Here is a 15,261-nt window from a genome sequence, read left to right as displayed (position 1 = left end):
ATACTCATACTTTACTACTTACTACTTACATACTACTACTTTACTATTGTAAAGTAAATGTACTGACTAATTTAAAATCACAAATATAAAACAAGTGGTGGAACCATTTAACAAAGCACTGTGGTAATTCATTGTAACTTACCATTTTCGAAGGATTTTAGTATCAAAATGAACTCGAAAAAATTGTGTGGTGTGTGCGTCAAGGCGGAACTTCTCCTGTCTTTGCTGTTGACGCACGGAATTTAATTTGGGACGGACGAAACATGAACTCTCGTGTTCCTTCACGGAAGGTGAGTAAATAAAACCAACCCATACACGTTTAATGTGCCTTTTTCGCAACAATTTTTATATTTTATGTTTTATTTGTTAACACCATTGATGGGAAATACTATCAAGTTTTACATTTAACCGTTTTAACCATCCCAGAGCCCATCCATATAAGCGCTATTGTCTGACATCTTTTCGCAGGTTCTTCAGTGGATTATAAGGCGTGCCACCTCATCTCTATTTAGCCTCCCACAGTCTGGTAGATGGCTGCATCGTCCATTCGTCCAGTGTAGACTGTGTTCATCTAGCAGCACCTCCTCGCTACAAAGTGCAGCCAGCAATGATCCAGCTCCCAGAGTTCCACAGCTGTCTCTCCAAAGTCTGTCTGACATGGGCTTCACAGACACACAGGCTGAGGAAATATATAAAAATGTCACCAAATCCACTGCTAAGCATTGTTTATCAACTCTCACAGCTTTGTTTGTGTTGGGTCTCAACCCTTCCAGTGTGGTTAAGTTATTAACTAAATGTCCTGAGCTTTACACCATCAAGGAATCACTTCTTCAGCAGCGCATTAGCAACCTGCGCAGACTTGGTTTGGGAGAAGGTGAGGTAATCTCGCTGCACTGCTCTCCTGTGTACACTTTATTACAACAAAATCATTGTGTCTGTATAGGCAGTCTTCAGAGAGTGGTGGCCTACTACCCTGCTATCCTCACTGTGCCCGTGAAGACGGTCAACCATGCGGTGATGTTCCTCAGAGAGAAGTGCCTGTTTACATTGCAGCAAGTCACAGACATTATCCGGGACAGTCCTGCCGTGGTGCAAGAGGACCTGGCTCAGCTGCAGTATAAGTTTCAGGTCAGGTTTAAAACAAAAGTAGTGTCAGGCAGGGGTGTCCCACACATTCTAATATTCCAATTAAACAAGAAAAAATGTGCAAAAATTGTAAATGCAATTAAAAAAAATATTTTCCCCCAATGTTTTGACAGTATGTCTACTTCCGAATGGGCATCAAACAAGCTGAGATGGTCAAGAACAGATTGTTTCGTTCCACCCTGGACGAGCTGCGTTGTCGTCACTGTTTTTTGGAGCGCCGAGGCTTGTACCAAACCCCTGACAAGAAAGGCCAGACCACCATCATTAACCCCAAACTGGACAACATTCTCAATGTGGACCTGGACACCTTCCTGACACATGTTGCCCAGGCAGCATCGGCGGAGGAGTATGACGTCTTTCAGAGACTGATGGCCAGAGAGTGGCAGGAAGAGGAGCGTCACCTTGGCAACATCCAAACAGGAAGTGTGGAGGAGGATGATGAGGAGGAGGAGGAGGAAGATGAGTTTGAAGGCAAGGATGGTTATAGGAAAAGGAAAAGAAAATGACACTAAAAAGAGATTTATTTAAGTGAACTGGCTCTACAAAGAGGGCCACATGGTGGATGAGTGGTTACCATGTAGGGTTGATTCTCCACTTGGAAATCTCTGTGTGGAGTTTGCATGTTCTCCCTGTGCATGCGTGGGTTTTCTCCGGGTACTCCGGTTCCCTCCCACATTGGCGACTCCAAATTGTCCATAGGTATGAATGTGAGTGTGAATGGTTGTTTGTCTATATGTGCCCTGTGATTGGCTGGTGACCAGTCCGGGGTGTACCCCACCTCTTGCCTGAAGACAGCTGGGATAGGCTCCAGCATACCCCCATTATCCTAGTGAGGATAAGCTGTACAGAAAATGGATCTACAGAGGGGTGTTAGAGCCACAAGGTGGGGGGGGGGGTTGCAAACAAAATTCTATTGACTTTATTCTTGTATTGTTTTGCCTTGGTGGAGAATATCACAAGAATTGAGTTTTTCAAGACAACTTCTCTACCTTTAATTTTACAAGAATAAAGTAGTAATATTTGAAAAAATCACAATGATAGGACTTTATTTTTGTAGTATTTTAATGTGGCTCAAATACTGCCACAATAGTAAAATGCAAATCACCACCAATGCTGAAAAGCCCTATTTTTCTTTACTTTTCACTGATTAGTTTGATTTCAAAAAGCTGAAATATATTTCCTGAATCTACCAAGAGACAACCAATAATAAATAAAAAATAATAATAATTATCCTCATCTGTCTTATTCTTCACTAATTGTGCATATGATTGCAACTTAGCGAGTTTAACGTCTAAACAACATGACAGTCAGCCTTTAATTGTCTCATTATTTTCAATTCTACATAAATATTTCCAGAGGCTGAACAAAAAAATAACTTGTATCATAAATAGAAATAATGAATGTAAAAGAATATGTGTCTGCCGTGCAACTAATGGTGGAAAAGCTCCACCCGGTTACTACGTGATGGCCAAGTGTCTGTAGCGTGGAATCATTTGTACGAGTCAACAAAGAAGACATCAGATAAGGGACAGGCGGCAGAAAAACACCTGGTGATTTACACAAGATTTCGGCCTTAATGGATGTGCGACACACACCGTGTTCTCTGCCATGGAGGGCATGAGGTAAGAACCTTGCTCTGTCAATACCTATGTTGTAAGTCTGAATAGAGACTATTGATCCATATGTTTGTCTGTGTGCTTTAACGATCAAATCTTGACTTATCTGTGCCATATAAAGCTACAAGTGTATTAAATGACATTTTGAGCTAAGCCTGATACTGTGTGGGTTCGAAATGACCGTTATTGGAAGTAATGATGCACTGTTGTGTAAGGCAAGGCAAGTTTATTTATACAACACAGTTCATATACCAGGTAATTCAAATTGAAAAGAGGGGTAAAATCACCAAAATCATTACTTTAAAACTAAATAATTCAAAAATCCTTACATATAATTGCATAAAAATGAGTGCAGATAAAATACTTGCACAGCTGAAAAGAAGTGTTTTCAACTTAGATTTAAATAAAGAGTGTTGCAGATTTTGGCAGCATACAACTCAATCGCAGCCTCACCGTATTTAGTCTCCGGATGCCCGCAGGAGACCACTACCTGAGCCCGAGATGGTACTTTGTGTATGACCATGTACTTTGGTGCAAGACCATGAAAAGACTCATACACAAGCAAAGCTGTTGTAAAGTCTCTTCTCTGAGCGACAGGAAGCCATTGCAGAAACCTGAGTACTGGACTAATTTGGTCATATTTCCTGGTTCTAGTCAAGACTCTGCATTCTAGGTGGACTGCAGCTGGTTTAGAGAGAAGGTTACTGTAGTCCAGCCTGCTGGAGACAAAGGCATTCATTTAAGTCTCTGGATATCTGACACTATTCCCTTGATTTTGGCAATGATTTTTAGGTGGTAAAAAGCTGATGATGCTATTGATTTAATATGGCTGTTAAAGTTCAGATCTGAGTCCAGTATTACCAATACAATTCTAACCTGCGATTAGGTTTTAGTGGAAAATTTCCACTAAAAAAGTTATTTCATTATTTCTGTGGGCTAAAGACAATGATTAAAATCAGGGGTCTCAAATTCAATTTACTTGGGGGCCACTAGAGCTCGGGTCTGGGTGAGACTGTGCCGCATCAGGTTTTCCAAAAAAAACGCATTTATTAAAAACAAAATTCTTTTAAAAACTTCGCTTTGGTTCCAATTTTCTACAAGAAAAGCTCTGATAAAACATTCTATTGTTCTCAAATATCTTACTTTTTATTTTTCTACACAAAATAAGATGAAAAATAAATAATGATAGTAATAATAAATCAAGAATAAAGAAATAAATCAGAATAAATAAATACATGAATAATAATAAAACGGCAAATAATAAAAACTTAAGAAACCACATATAGTTGGTGGGTAGACAAATTATTTTTTCAGATTAAAATGAACAAAGCATTATTAGAGCCCTGTAGACATGACAAAACACGACTATAGTCACATTTATACTCTTTTTATTTACAACATATTGCGCAACTGCAGGGTCTTGAGACACATGCTAACTCGCAAACTAGAGAGCTAGCGACCTAAACGGTAGCCTTCAATTTATTTCCTTTAAACTTAAATAGCCAAAAACTTACCACTTCCACATGGAAAGGGAGGATAACTATTAACAGTTATTTAACCTTTAACATGAACATTAATCAAACGTAATAATTTTTTCTGGGTACATGATACCATACAGCATCTATATCAAACTTGCGCGGGCCGCACTAACATTAAACTTTCATATCAAGGCGGGGGCCTCAAATTAGTGTCCTGCGGGCCACATTTGGCCGCGTGTTTGAGACACCTGATTTAAATGATTTTGTTTGAGAGAAAGCTGTTTTGCATGTTCACCTGCCCTCAGTGACATGTAGATCTGAGTATCGTCTGCATAGTTGTGGTAGGACACATTACAGCTGAGTACTAGCTGGCGTGAAGGGAGCATGTGCATATCAAATAATAGGGGTTCCAGGATTGACCCCTGGGGAATCCCACGGGTCATAGCTATTTGGTTGGAGACACAGTTACTGTACCAATTCCTACAAAGTATAGGACTTGAACCAGTTTAGAGCAGTACCAAAGATTCCCCCCTAGTTTTCTAACCTCTGTAATAAGATCACATGGTCATCTAGTTAGTCTAGTCCACATGTATACTATGCATAGTACATTTCAATCAATTTAGTTCCATACAATGTCTCCAAATGACATTATTTCTGATTAGCACAGCTAAAGTCCTATTCAAAGGTGCACAGGTGGGATGTAACTAATTACCTAGAAGTGACCGTTTGTCTAATGATTATTGTTTTTAAATTAACAACACTTATGCATACCATCAACAGGAAGCTGCTGGAGGAAGAAGTTGATACGTACAAGACAAGATGGCAGAGCCCGTCCTGATCGCCAATCTGACACGCGAGTGGGTGGCAAGCCTACGAAGGTGGCACCTGGAGCTCTTCTTCATCCCCACCACCGTGGTCACGCTTGCCACCATGCTGGTGAACCCCGTCCTCATGGCGTGCATCTTGGTGTCGCGTGCCTTACGGCAGGAGACACGCTACCTGCTGGTGGTCAACATCCTCGCAGCGGACATGCTCTTCCTCACCCTCAACTTGGCCATTGTCATCCTCAACGCTGCAGAGGCCGAGGTGCCGTGGCTGCTGTGCGAGTTGGTCACTGCCGTCACCGTCACGGCCTACTGCTGCGCCATCCTCACTGTCACCCTCATGGTGGTGGACACCTACGCCGCCGTACGCTGGCCGCTGCACTACCACGATCTTCTCCCGCCTGCTCGCACTCGCAGAATCCTGTTAGGGGCTTGGCTGCTGGCGGCGACGTACCCCTTTACCCTGGTCATCCTCATGGAAGTGGAGAAGGGGAATCCACACGAGACGGTGGCCGTGTGCCTCGTCCTCATTTCCCTGGGCATCGTTCAGGCCAAAAACATGGCAGGGATCCACATCTACTTCTTTGTCGCCGCTCTCATCTGCACTGTGCTCATCTTCTACTGCTACATCCGCCTCTACATGGTAACCAGAACCCAAGGCATCTGGCAGAACCGCTTCTCCAGAGCACGCATCACTCTCTTGGCCCACGGGGTTCTTCTCCTGCTTTACTTCACCCCTGGCTTTGTCTTTACCCTGGAGCTCCTGCTGTTTCAGAACAAAAACGTCAGTCAAGATGTACGAGTGTGGGTGAGCACGGTTAACATGTGTGTATTCATGTTGCTGCCCAGGGCCTTTGCTCCTTACTTGTACGGCCTGCGCTACCACGAGATCTCTGATACTCTGCTGCAGCTGCTGCACCGAAGACTCAGCCAGATCACTGCATCGTAGTAGGCCTCGTAGTAGGCCTCCTTTTAACTTAAGCACAACTTCACCTGGAACTACTTGGAGTATTGGGGGCGGCACGGTGGACAAGTGGTTAGTGCGCAGACCTCACAGCTAGGAGACCAGGGGTTCAATTCCACCCTCGGCCATCTCTGTGTGGAGTTTGCATGTTCTCCCCATGGGTTTTCTCCGGGTACTCCGGTTTCCTCCCTCCCACATTCCAAAAACATGCTAGGTTAATTGACGACTCCAAATTGTCCATAGGTATGAATGTGAGTGTGAATGGTTGTTTGTCTATATGTGCCCTGTGATTGGCTGGCAACCAGTCCAGGGTGTACCCCGCCTCTCGCCCATAGGCTCCATAGGCTCCAGCACCCCCTCGACCCTCGTGAGGAAAAGCGGTAGAAAATGAATGAATGAATAACATTTAGGATTTTAGAATGTATGTATTGTATATACCGTTGTCCCTTGTTTATAGTGGTTAATTAGTTCCGGGAGTCACGGTTAGCTAATCAGTTATTTTAAAAACCAACCACTTCCACACAGCATGGGAGGAGAACCTTTGTTTCACTCTATCATGTCAGACAAGCCTTGGCTGATCATAGTCTACCATGAAACAATGCTCATTAGTTAATTAATTTCTGAAGAAATGTGATAATATCGATATCGATAATCGAACCGTGGTATTGCCAGGGACGACTGTATTTGAGCTTGCATGTAACATTCTGAGAAAGTCCAAAATAAAATCAATCTTGTGCACCCAAATCATTGACGTGCATTGTATCATACCTCCATTCCAACTTTCATGCTCATAAAGAGTGTGTGTAAACTTAGATGATCATTTTTACACATCTGCTGTTTATAGAGGATCTTTGTTGCTAGGCCTATTTTGCCTGCTCTCATATAAAATACCTCTGACCAGCAGAAATATATTGCTTGTGTTTTAAAGGAGACCTGTTATGCTCCTTTTTCGACCCTTTATAATGATGGTCTGTTTTAATTTATTCCACCCATGGCCCGCCTCCAGGCATGTACACTTTGCTGTGATTGGTTACACTCCAAAGCGTTCCCGAAAACTTCCAAACTACTGCCGAACCAAACTGTTGAACCTAAAGTTGATAATAAATTAATCAACCCTTCGGAGAGATACTTGAAAAGTGGTCAGGAGACCCCTCAAAGAGTGGAAACGTAAATCTGCGTTAACAAAGAGCACACAATCTTACCACAACATTACACATAACAATTGTGGTGAAAAAGGCTATTAGCAACTCCAGTGGAAGTGGAATACCTTGACCTACAGTATATCTTACTTGGATTATCGCAAGGTTTTTCAGATCTGTGACCAAGTGACATGAGGTCCTTATGGAGGTCTTGCTGTGCCTCATCTTAACTGACTCAACTCTTATCCATCTAAAAGGTGGGCATCTAATGGCTGCTGCTTTTTAAGATAGACTCCTGAATGTACTTTTTTTCTTTTCTCAGCAATAACAGTCAATAGCACCTGGTGGCAGACAAGACTTGTGAGTCAGCAGCCTATTTGTCATCTTTAACAACAACATGTGACGCATTTTATGTATTCCCACATATACATGGATCTTTTATCTGCTTTAATCTACTTTATTCTGTAAATAACTCTACGTTTTCCATAGGTAAATTGCCCATAGGTAAGAATGTGAGTGTGAATGGTTGTTTGTCTGTATGTGCCCTGTGATTGGCTGGCGACCAGTCCAGGATGTACCCCACCTCTTGCCCAAAGACAGCGCACCAGCGACCCTAGTGAAGGTAGTGATGGATGCTGTAAAACATGTGTCGATTGATTGCCGAAGCACTGCAGGTTTTCTTTCCAACCAGTTTCTCCAGCAGATGATTTCATTGACGAGCTCCTTCTCTCAAACCAAAGGAGGGTTAATCATTAAAATCACCTGCTTTGGTGACCGGCTGGAAAGAAAACCTGTAGTGTCTCGGCCCTCCATAGCATGAGTTTGACACACCTGCTTGTTAAAGGATGAAACAACCAGTTTCTACCGCTAGATGGCGACATTTCTTAACATGAAAGTGTGAAACTGCATCCTGTTGTATTTCATTTCTGTAGGCTCTTGAATCCTGCCTAATGATATGATTATTCCCTAATGAGCTGGTATGGACCAAATTTGTATTGGTGGGTGCAATGGTAATTAACTCATTCAACCCCAGCCATTTTTGACTGATTTTTCAATGTATACAGAATATTGTGTTCTTAGGCTAAATAGAGATGGTATACACTAAAGAAGACTCTCATCTTTAATTATAAATTTGTTTCTACACTTTTCCCTTCTTTAGTAATCAGCAGCAGAACATAGGTAAGTTCTCAACAAAAAAGGGAGAGAAAAGAGACATCTCAAGCATAACTTTCACTTTGACACAAATTTAGCCATGTATATTTAGCTAAAATGTCTAAAACGATGCCACAACATAGACAACGCCAAATCTTTGTTTTACATTCATTCATTCATTTTCTACCGCTTATCCGCACGGGGGTCGCGGGGGTGCTGGAGCCTATCCCAGCTGTCTTTGGGCGATAAGCGGGGTACACCCTGGACTGGTCGCCAGTCAATCACAGGGCACATATAGACAAACAACCATTCACACTCACATTCATACCTATGGACAATTTGGAGATGCCAATTAACCTAGCATGTTTAGTTTACATGAAAATAACTATTTGTTTACAAATATAACACCATGAATTATTAACAATATTCACATTTGCAACTGAACTGTCCCTTAAAAATGCATTTTCACTTCCTGGTTGCTGTGGAGCATGTACTGTGGGAGATATGCAGGCCGACATCTTATAAAATGCACGTCCTTTTTGGGCTTAAAACCGCACCACACATGCTCTCCTCTATTGTGGAGTTGCATCATCACCACTTGTGTCTCTGCCACAAAAATACATCTTTGGGAGTGAGCAGTCGGGTTGAAATAAAAGTATAAATATGTCTTTGGTACCAAATGAGTTAATTACTCCTAACATTTATCTTGGTTAACAAAGGTATCATTTCGCATAATATGAAATACGAAGACTTGGAGACAGTTGTTTGGATTTTTTGACATCCCCATCAGCATTGTAGTGTATCAACAAGGACAACTCAATGACTATAATGTATCACTATCTCGTATTTGATGAATAGTCTTTTGTCAGTATAGTGTTTTATAACCTCCTCACGTATGTACATGTGCACTCTATATGTCCATCACTGCTGTAAATACACACTCAATGTTTTTTTTTTTTAAAAAGGTGTTAATTGGAGCATATACGGTACGTAATTTACTAACATATTTAACAGATTTTGTCATTGTATATTAGTTATTTTTCTTTTAATTTCCAATCCATAGTATGACAAGAAAGATAGATGCAAGACGCGTCATTAGTGTCCGATCACAAACTCACCGTCACTTGATGTGTGTGTGTGTGTGTGTGTGTGTATGTGACAGCGAGACGGAGGATGTTTGACAGCATCAGCCGACATTTTGACAGAGGTGCTGCATCTCTGGAGAGAAAGCGAGAGCCACAGCGGCGCGCTTGACACTCTGATGATACCAATTCCCAGTGTCAGCCGTCTGCTTAGGTGACCTACTTATGAACAGCAGACAATTTGTCAACAAACCAAGATGGGGATTGTCCTTGTTTTTGGACCTTTATGCAGGTCACAGTTTCATTAGTTTATCATCTCAAATGTATTATCTCCCTCACTTGGTTGCTCCACTTTTGAGAGAGGAGCCACTGAAACAGTCATTGACAATACACACCCGACGGATCAGTAAAATTCTTTCCATTCTAGGGGTATCCAAAGTGCGGTTCCGAGACCATTTGCAGCCCACAGCTCATTTATTTTGCTGGTATAGCGAATCAGGAAGTCCAGTACGAGCCATTTCTAGCAAGTAAACGGAGGAACAGAGCCTGGGGGAGGGCAGAGAGCTGATCTGGCTTACGGTCACACCCATATAAGGAAGTCTGCCACTCTGTGACATCACAAATGGGTAGTTTTACCCCGCCTTCTGAAACCGCATGTTTTAGCCATCCCAAATTTATTTCAGGGCTCACTTCCAAATGCAAAAACCTCATTATCTGAAACTTTGGCATAGTTTAACGCAAGAATACAACATTTGTTTAGAATATTTTGAAAATACTTTATGACCTAAGTTCAATGTCCATGTGTTATTGTAACCCAGGTAGTTTTAAATGCTATATACTGATCTGGCTTACGGTCACGCCCATATAAGGAAGTCTGCCACTCTGTGACATCACAAATGGGCACTTTTACCCCGCCTTCTGAAACCGCACGTTTTTAGCCATGCCAAATTTATTTCAGGGCTCACTTTCAAATGCGATAACCTAATTATCTTAAACTTTGGCATAGTTTAACACAAGAATACAACATTTGTTTTAAATATTTTTAAAATACTTTATGACCTAAGTTTAATGTCCATGTGTTATTGTAACCCAGGTACTTTTAAATGCTTCCAAAGTAAGTCTAGGGCCCTCCAATATTTTTAATTGTGAAGAATAATATGATTTAGACCACTGAGGTTTTACTTTATACTGTGGCATGGCTCACGTGGCAGTGAAATGATTTATGGTTCAATATTAATAGTATGGTTCTTCACTGTCTATCCTTGCCTTCCTTTCCCTCTGCAATAGAAACCTCCAATAATGGCTCATACTCTCTCAATCAATCCGGGTTCTCACTTTTAGCCAGTGTTTTTCCACAGATTGTCAACAGAAACCAATGTGTCTGGTGTGTGTGAGGGTGTAGTGCACCCTTTATAAGATCAATGAGAGCTTTTCGGGCAAAGGGGGGAGGTAGAGTAGTGACGCATCATGTAATTCATGTGTAATTGGAAGCAGTGATTGGTGAGCACACACAGACTAGTTTCTTGTCAAAGATGCGTGCTGCTGATTGAGTGACGCGGATCATGAAGGCGTGTTTTGCCAAACTTGACTGTTTTCTGGATGAATCTTGGGTTCCTGCGGGTTCCAACAGGTCTTTTGCTGGATTTGTGATGATTGGGATGGCCTTGATAAATACAACACCATTGTTTAGTTCTCTCTAAATTCCTGTTGCCCATTACCTTACCTGTCTAAATGCAAATACACACATGGCATGATATAGGGTCATTATAGAACTGACTCCCACTTAGTGCTATCTTGCTAGCATGCTAACTGTTAGCATGTTGGCTATTTTACTCCTGTTTACTCCTGGCTCTCTTGGTAATTAGTGTTATATTGCTAGGCGCTAGCATGCAAAATGTTAGCTTGTTAGCATTTTTGCTATTTTACTCATGTCTAAATGCAAATACGCACATGGTATGATGTATGGACATTGTAGAAGTGACTCCGCACTTATGCCACTTAGTGCTATCTTGCTAGCATGCTAACTGTTAGCATGTTGGCTATTTTACTCCTGTTTAAAGGCCTATATATACATTGCACGATGTGGGAATGCTTTAGGACAGTCTTGGCACTTTTGGTGCTAGCATGCTAACTGCACACTGGCATTTTAGCTCAATTCCTCAGGTCTAAAGGCTAATATAAACCCGGCATGATGCAGGGATATTATAGGACAGACTTGTCATCTTGCTAGGTGCTCGAATGCTAACTGGTAGCATTTTAGCTAATTTATTCATGTCTAAATGCAAATGGTGAATCTTGGGTTCCTTTTTGTCTTTTGCTGTATTTGTGATGATTGGGATGGCCTTGACAAATACAACACCATTGTTTAGTTCTCTCTAAATTCCTGTTGCCCATTACCTTCCAAACGAAAAGAGAAGGCAAATTCTTCAACAGGATGATGGTCCTAGCTACCTATTAGCATAGTTAGCATTGCCGTTTAAATTAGTTAACAACCAAAACCCAAGTGAATTATAAATAAAAAGTAAAATAAATTATAAATAAATTATACTTTCATACTTTGATACTAAAAATGCAATTTTAAATAGGGTCGTTTTGATAGACAACGTCTTTTCCCCTTATGCAGTTCCATCTCCCGCCTATTGATGGCACTGTTGTACCTCTACCACACGGAGTCACCACAATAAACACACACATACACACACGCGCGCGCGCCTCAAACCCGGATGGATGACTTCACCGTTCCGCCTGGGTTTCCTTTATGAGCCCGGGATCTTCCTCCTCTCTCATCAGACATCAACCAGCCACGCAAGCGAGCACACACACCAAGTCCAAGTCCCTGCAGCCGCACACAGGGACCACCCACAGCTGGCATCCACATACCATAAATCGGACCCGAAGACGAAATCCACAACAAGACCCCAGCGGGATCTAAGTAAAAAAAAGGACGACTCGAATCCTCACAGAGACACCATTTGGTAGCCGCCAGCATGTCCGAAGTATTGCCATACAACGAGGGGAAGATGAGCGGCTATGGGGCGGACAGCGAGGTCAGCCAGATGTCCTTTAGCTGCGGACTGCAGGACACAAACGCCTTTTTTGCCGGCTCGCAGGCTAAAAGACCTCCGAAGCTCGGCCAGATCGGCAGAGCCAAGCGAGGTAAACAGTCCTTAAGTTGTTACCGTATTTTTACCAACATTTTTACGCTTTTTAATGCATGATGAGACCCTATGGTGCGTTCAGGCGCCAGGCGAATATTTTTAAACAATGCTTAATTCACTGACACACTGTTTACATGCACGGTCCCCCGTTGCAGATGCATTCAGGGACCGATGTGATGGCTTTTACGTGGCTGTTATAGTGTCACACTGTGATGCATTCAGGGAGGAATCGAATATGACTGAAACATGACTGCTTCAGCCACATATATGTTATTTTCGACTATGCCACCCTGCGATGATGCATTCAGGGCCAAATCAACTATGATTTCAATCTTACTGTTTGATACGTACATGTTATTTACGATTATTAATGTAAGGTGCGACCTTGTGATGCATTCAAGTACTAATTGAACATGGCTTTAAAATTACGGCTTCATACGTACATTTTATTTACCATTATTAATGCGTCATGATGCTCTGTGATGCAGTTTTGGACCGACTGAGTACAATTTGAATACACGAGTATGAGTATTAATGTATGGCGCAACCTTGCGATGCATTCAAGGACCAGTCAAATGATTAAACCATAACATGTATATTATGTGAGATTAATGATGCACCCGTGAGATCATTTAAATATGTTTCAGTGTTGTTTATGTATGGTAGACATGCATGTTATTTACTCCTATGATACATTTGGGGACCAATCAATGTACATGAATGTAATTACTTGTTACATGCATGTTGCAACCCTATGATGCATTCAGAGACTGTGCATGTCTTTCAGTCTGTTTACATGCAAGCACGAGTCACGCTCACGCGAGGACACACCCCAACGATGAATGTGTTGTCTTTAGCACGCAGTTTGTGTTTGTTTAATCCTCATCCCTCCCCACCTTGCGTTTGCGTGAAATGCGACACAAATGCACGAGAAGGCCTCAGTAAACACACTCCTCTTCCTCCCCACAGTGGTGATCGAGGACGACCGAATAGACGAGGTTCTGAAGGGCATGACAGACAAGTCGTCACCCGGCGTCTAAGACCACAATGATGCCTTGCAGACTTTTTTCATTTTGATCACCGATTTGAAGCACTTGTCGGCTGTGCATGTTGGGAGGATTGCAGGAGGTGACAGCACACGGAGTGAAGATGGCATGAAAGATGGTGGAGGAAAAGAAAGGATGGAGGAGGAGTGGAGCGACTGGTCATGGGATATTGTCGGCAATCCTCCAAGCAAGTCGTGATTTTTTTTTTTCTTTTAAAGAGGAAGAAGAAACCATGCGAGATGTCGAGACGGCGGCTCTTCGGGTTGTCAACCTGTACTGACTTTCTATTCATGGTGATGGATGAACTTGTCATTAACTCCTTTCTCCTTGCTCCAAATGCGCTGTACACAAGCAAAAACAAGCAGAGGGAGGATGGCGCTTAATGTTGTACAGTAGGCTCAGCTTGCAAAACCGCCCCACTTCCTCCTTCCTTTTTAGATGGTGCATTCAGGGGAGCTGTCCTTTCAGCACCGGTCCAATGCATTCCTGTTGCTGCTCTACTGCTTTGTGATCCCAACCCCCCCTCCAAACAGACCAAGTCAAGTCTACTAACTGAAGGAGACCAGATTGTATGTAAAACATATACATATATATATATATATATATACATATATATATATCTGAGGACGGTACAATGTTGATATTTTCTGTAGTGGAACCCTACTTGTTTTGGCCCGTTATAAAGAGCATTAAGCTATATTGTCTTTCTAGCTTTGGCCATCAGTGGTTAAAGTTGCAGGTTGGTTCCTTCATGTAGCTCATGTAAACCTGCACATATCTACCAAATTGTGGAGCTTAAAGAAAATATCTAAACTAACAGTCCAAATACTATACTTTCTATACGTTGGATTATTCGTGTTTTACTTCATGCATGAATTTTCACTCCGGTGCCAATATAGGTGCCACCACTCTTACCCGGGCACGCTTGTTTTTAACAAAAAAAAGAGTCATATTTGTATTTTTATATCTAAATATTTGTTATTTAAATGATATGCTAGTCTATGGTCTTACAATTCATCAACAAAAAAGTTTCTACTTCAGAGGACATGACGGAACGAGGCCAGGTGTATTTTCTCGACTGCTCTCGTTCGTTTATCAGAGCTCGGAAGTTTTTTAAAGACTAACTGAATGTGTCTGGGTTTTTTGCACACATCAATGTTCACCTATTAGTAAGAAATCGTATACTGTGACTTGAGCTTCGTTGATGAATTTGTTAGAAAATGGCAGTTTTAGAGTACGTTGCACTGTTTACGAGTATCCTCAAATAACACGTTATTTGACCGATTTTCAGCATTACAGTTTGTTTTTTGTTTTTTTATTAAGTTGGTTTATTTTGTACCATCATTTTAAAGAAACTGGATATGGTTTGTTGTGCATGAAACCTTAATATTTTCAATAACGGAACATTGTTTTATGAAGCAAAAAAAAAAAGCAACAAAAATGTCATGACATTCTAAGAATGAGTCATTGTATATTATGATGCCATTTTCACTGTATTTGGTGAACTAATAAATGGTGAAAGAAGATGGAAATGTGATTTTGGTGGCTTTTTTTAAACCACATGACGTATTTGGATGTTACACTTCAGGCCTCTATTTTTTAGTTGTTAGAGTTTTGTTTGTGTGTCCTTTTGTTAGCTCGCAGGCTACTTTCTAC

The 15,261-nt window shown here is 41.6% G+C and overlaps 3 protein-coding genes across 3 annotated transcripts; all 3 read left to right on the top strand.

The window, feature by feature from the left end:
* Window positions 1–207: 207 nt before the first annotated feature.
* On the top strand, window positions 208–2,363 carry mterf4 (mitochondrial transcription termination factor 4). Its single transcript, XM_078790995.1, has 4 exons — window positions 208–290; window positions 469–874; window positions 944–1,128; window positions 1,260–2,363. Exons 1-4 carry the CDS (start codon window positions 264–266, stop codon window positions 1,650–1,652), a joined length of 1,011 nt encoding a protein of 336 aa, XP_078647121.1. The 5' UTR covers window positions 208–263; the 3' UTR covers window positions 1,653–2,363.
* A 2,696-nt stretch (window positions 2,364–5,059) lies between these two features.
* On the top strand, window positions 5,060–6,013 carry LOC131125576 (putative G-protein coupled receptor 148). Its single transcript, XM_058067240.2, has one exon. It carries the CDS (start codon window positions 5,060–5,062, stop codon window positions 6,011–6,013), a length of 954 nt encoding a protein of 317 aa, XP_057923223.2.
* A 6,131-nt stretch (window positions 6,014–12,144) lies between these two features.
* Window positions 12,145–15,137, top strand: camk2n2a (calcium/calmodulin-dependent protein kinase II inhibitor 2a). Its single transcript, XM_058067070.2, has 2 exons — window positions 12,145–12,557; window positions 13,529–15,137. Exons 1-2 carry the CDS (start codon window positions 12,389–12,391, stop codon window positions 13,597–13,599), a joined length of 240 nt encoding a protein of 79 aa, XP_057923053.1. The 5' UTR covers window positions 12,145–12,388; the 3' UTR covers window positions 13,600–15,137.
* Window positions 15,138–15,261: the final 124 nt, after the last annotated feature.

Source organism: Doryrhamphus excisus, linkage group LG6, assembly GCF_037039965.1.
Source record: "Doryrhamphus excisus strain RoL-2023G ecotype Guam linkage group LG6, RoL_Dexc_Guam_v1.1, whole genome shotgun sequence".
NCBI classification, from domain to species: domain Eukaryota; kingdom Metazoa; phylum Chordata; class Actinopteri; order Syngnathiformes; family Syngnathidae; genus Doryrhamphus; species Doryrhamphus excisus.
This window is presented reverse-complemented; position numbering and strand designations above follow the sequence as displayed.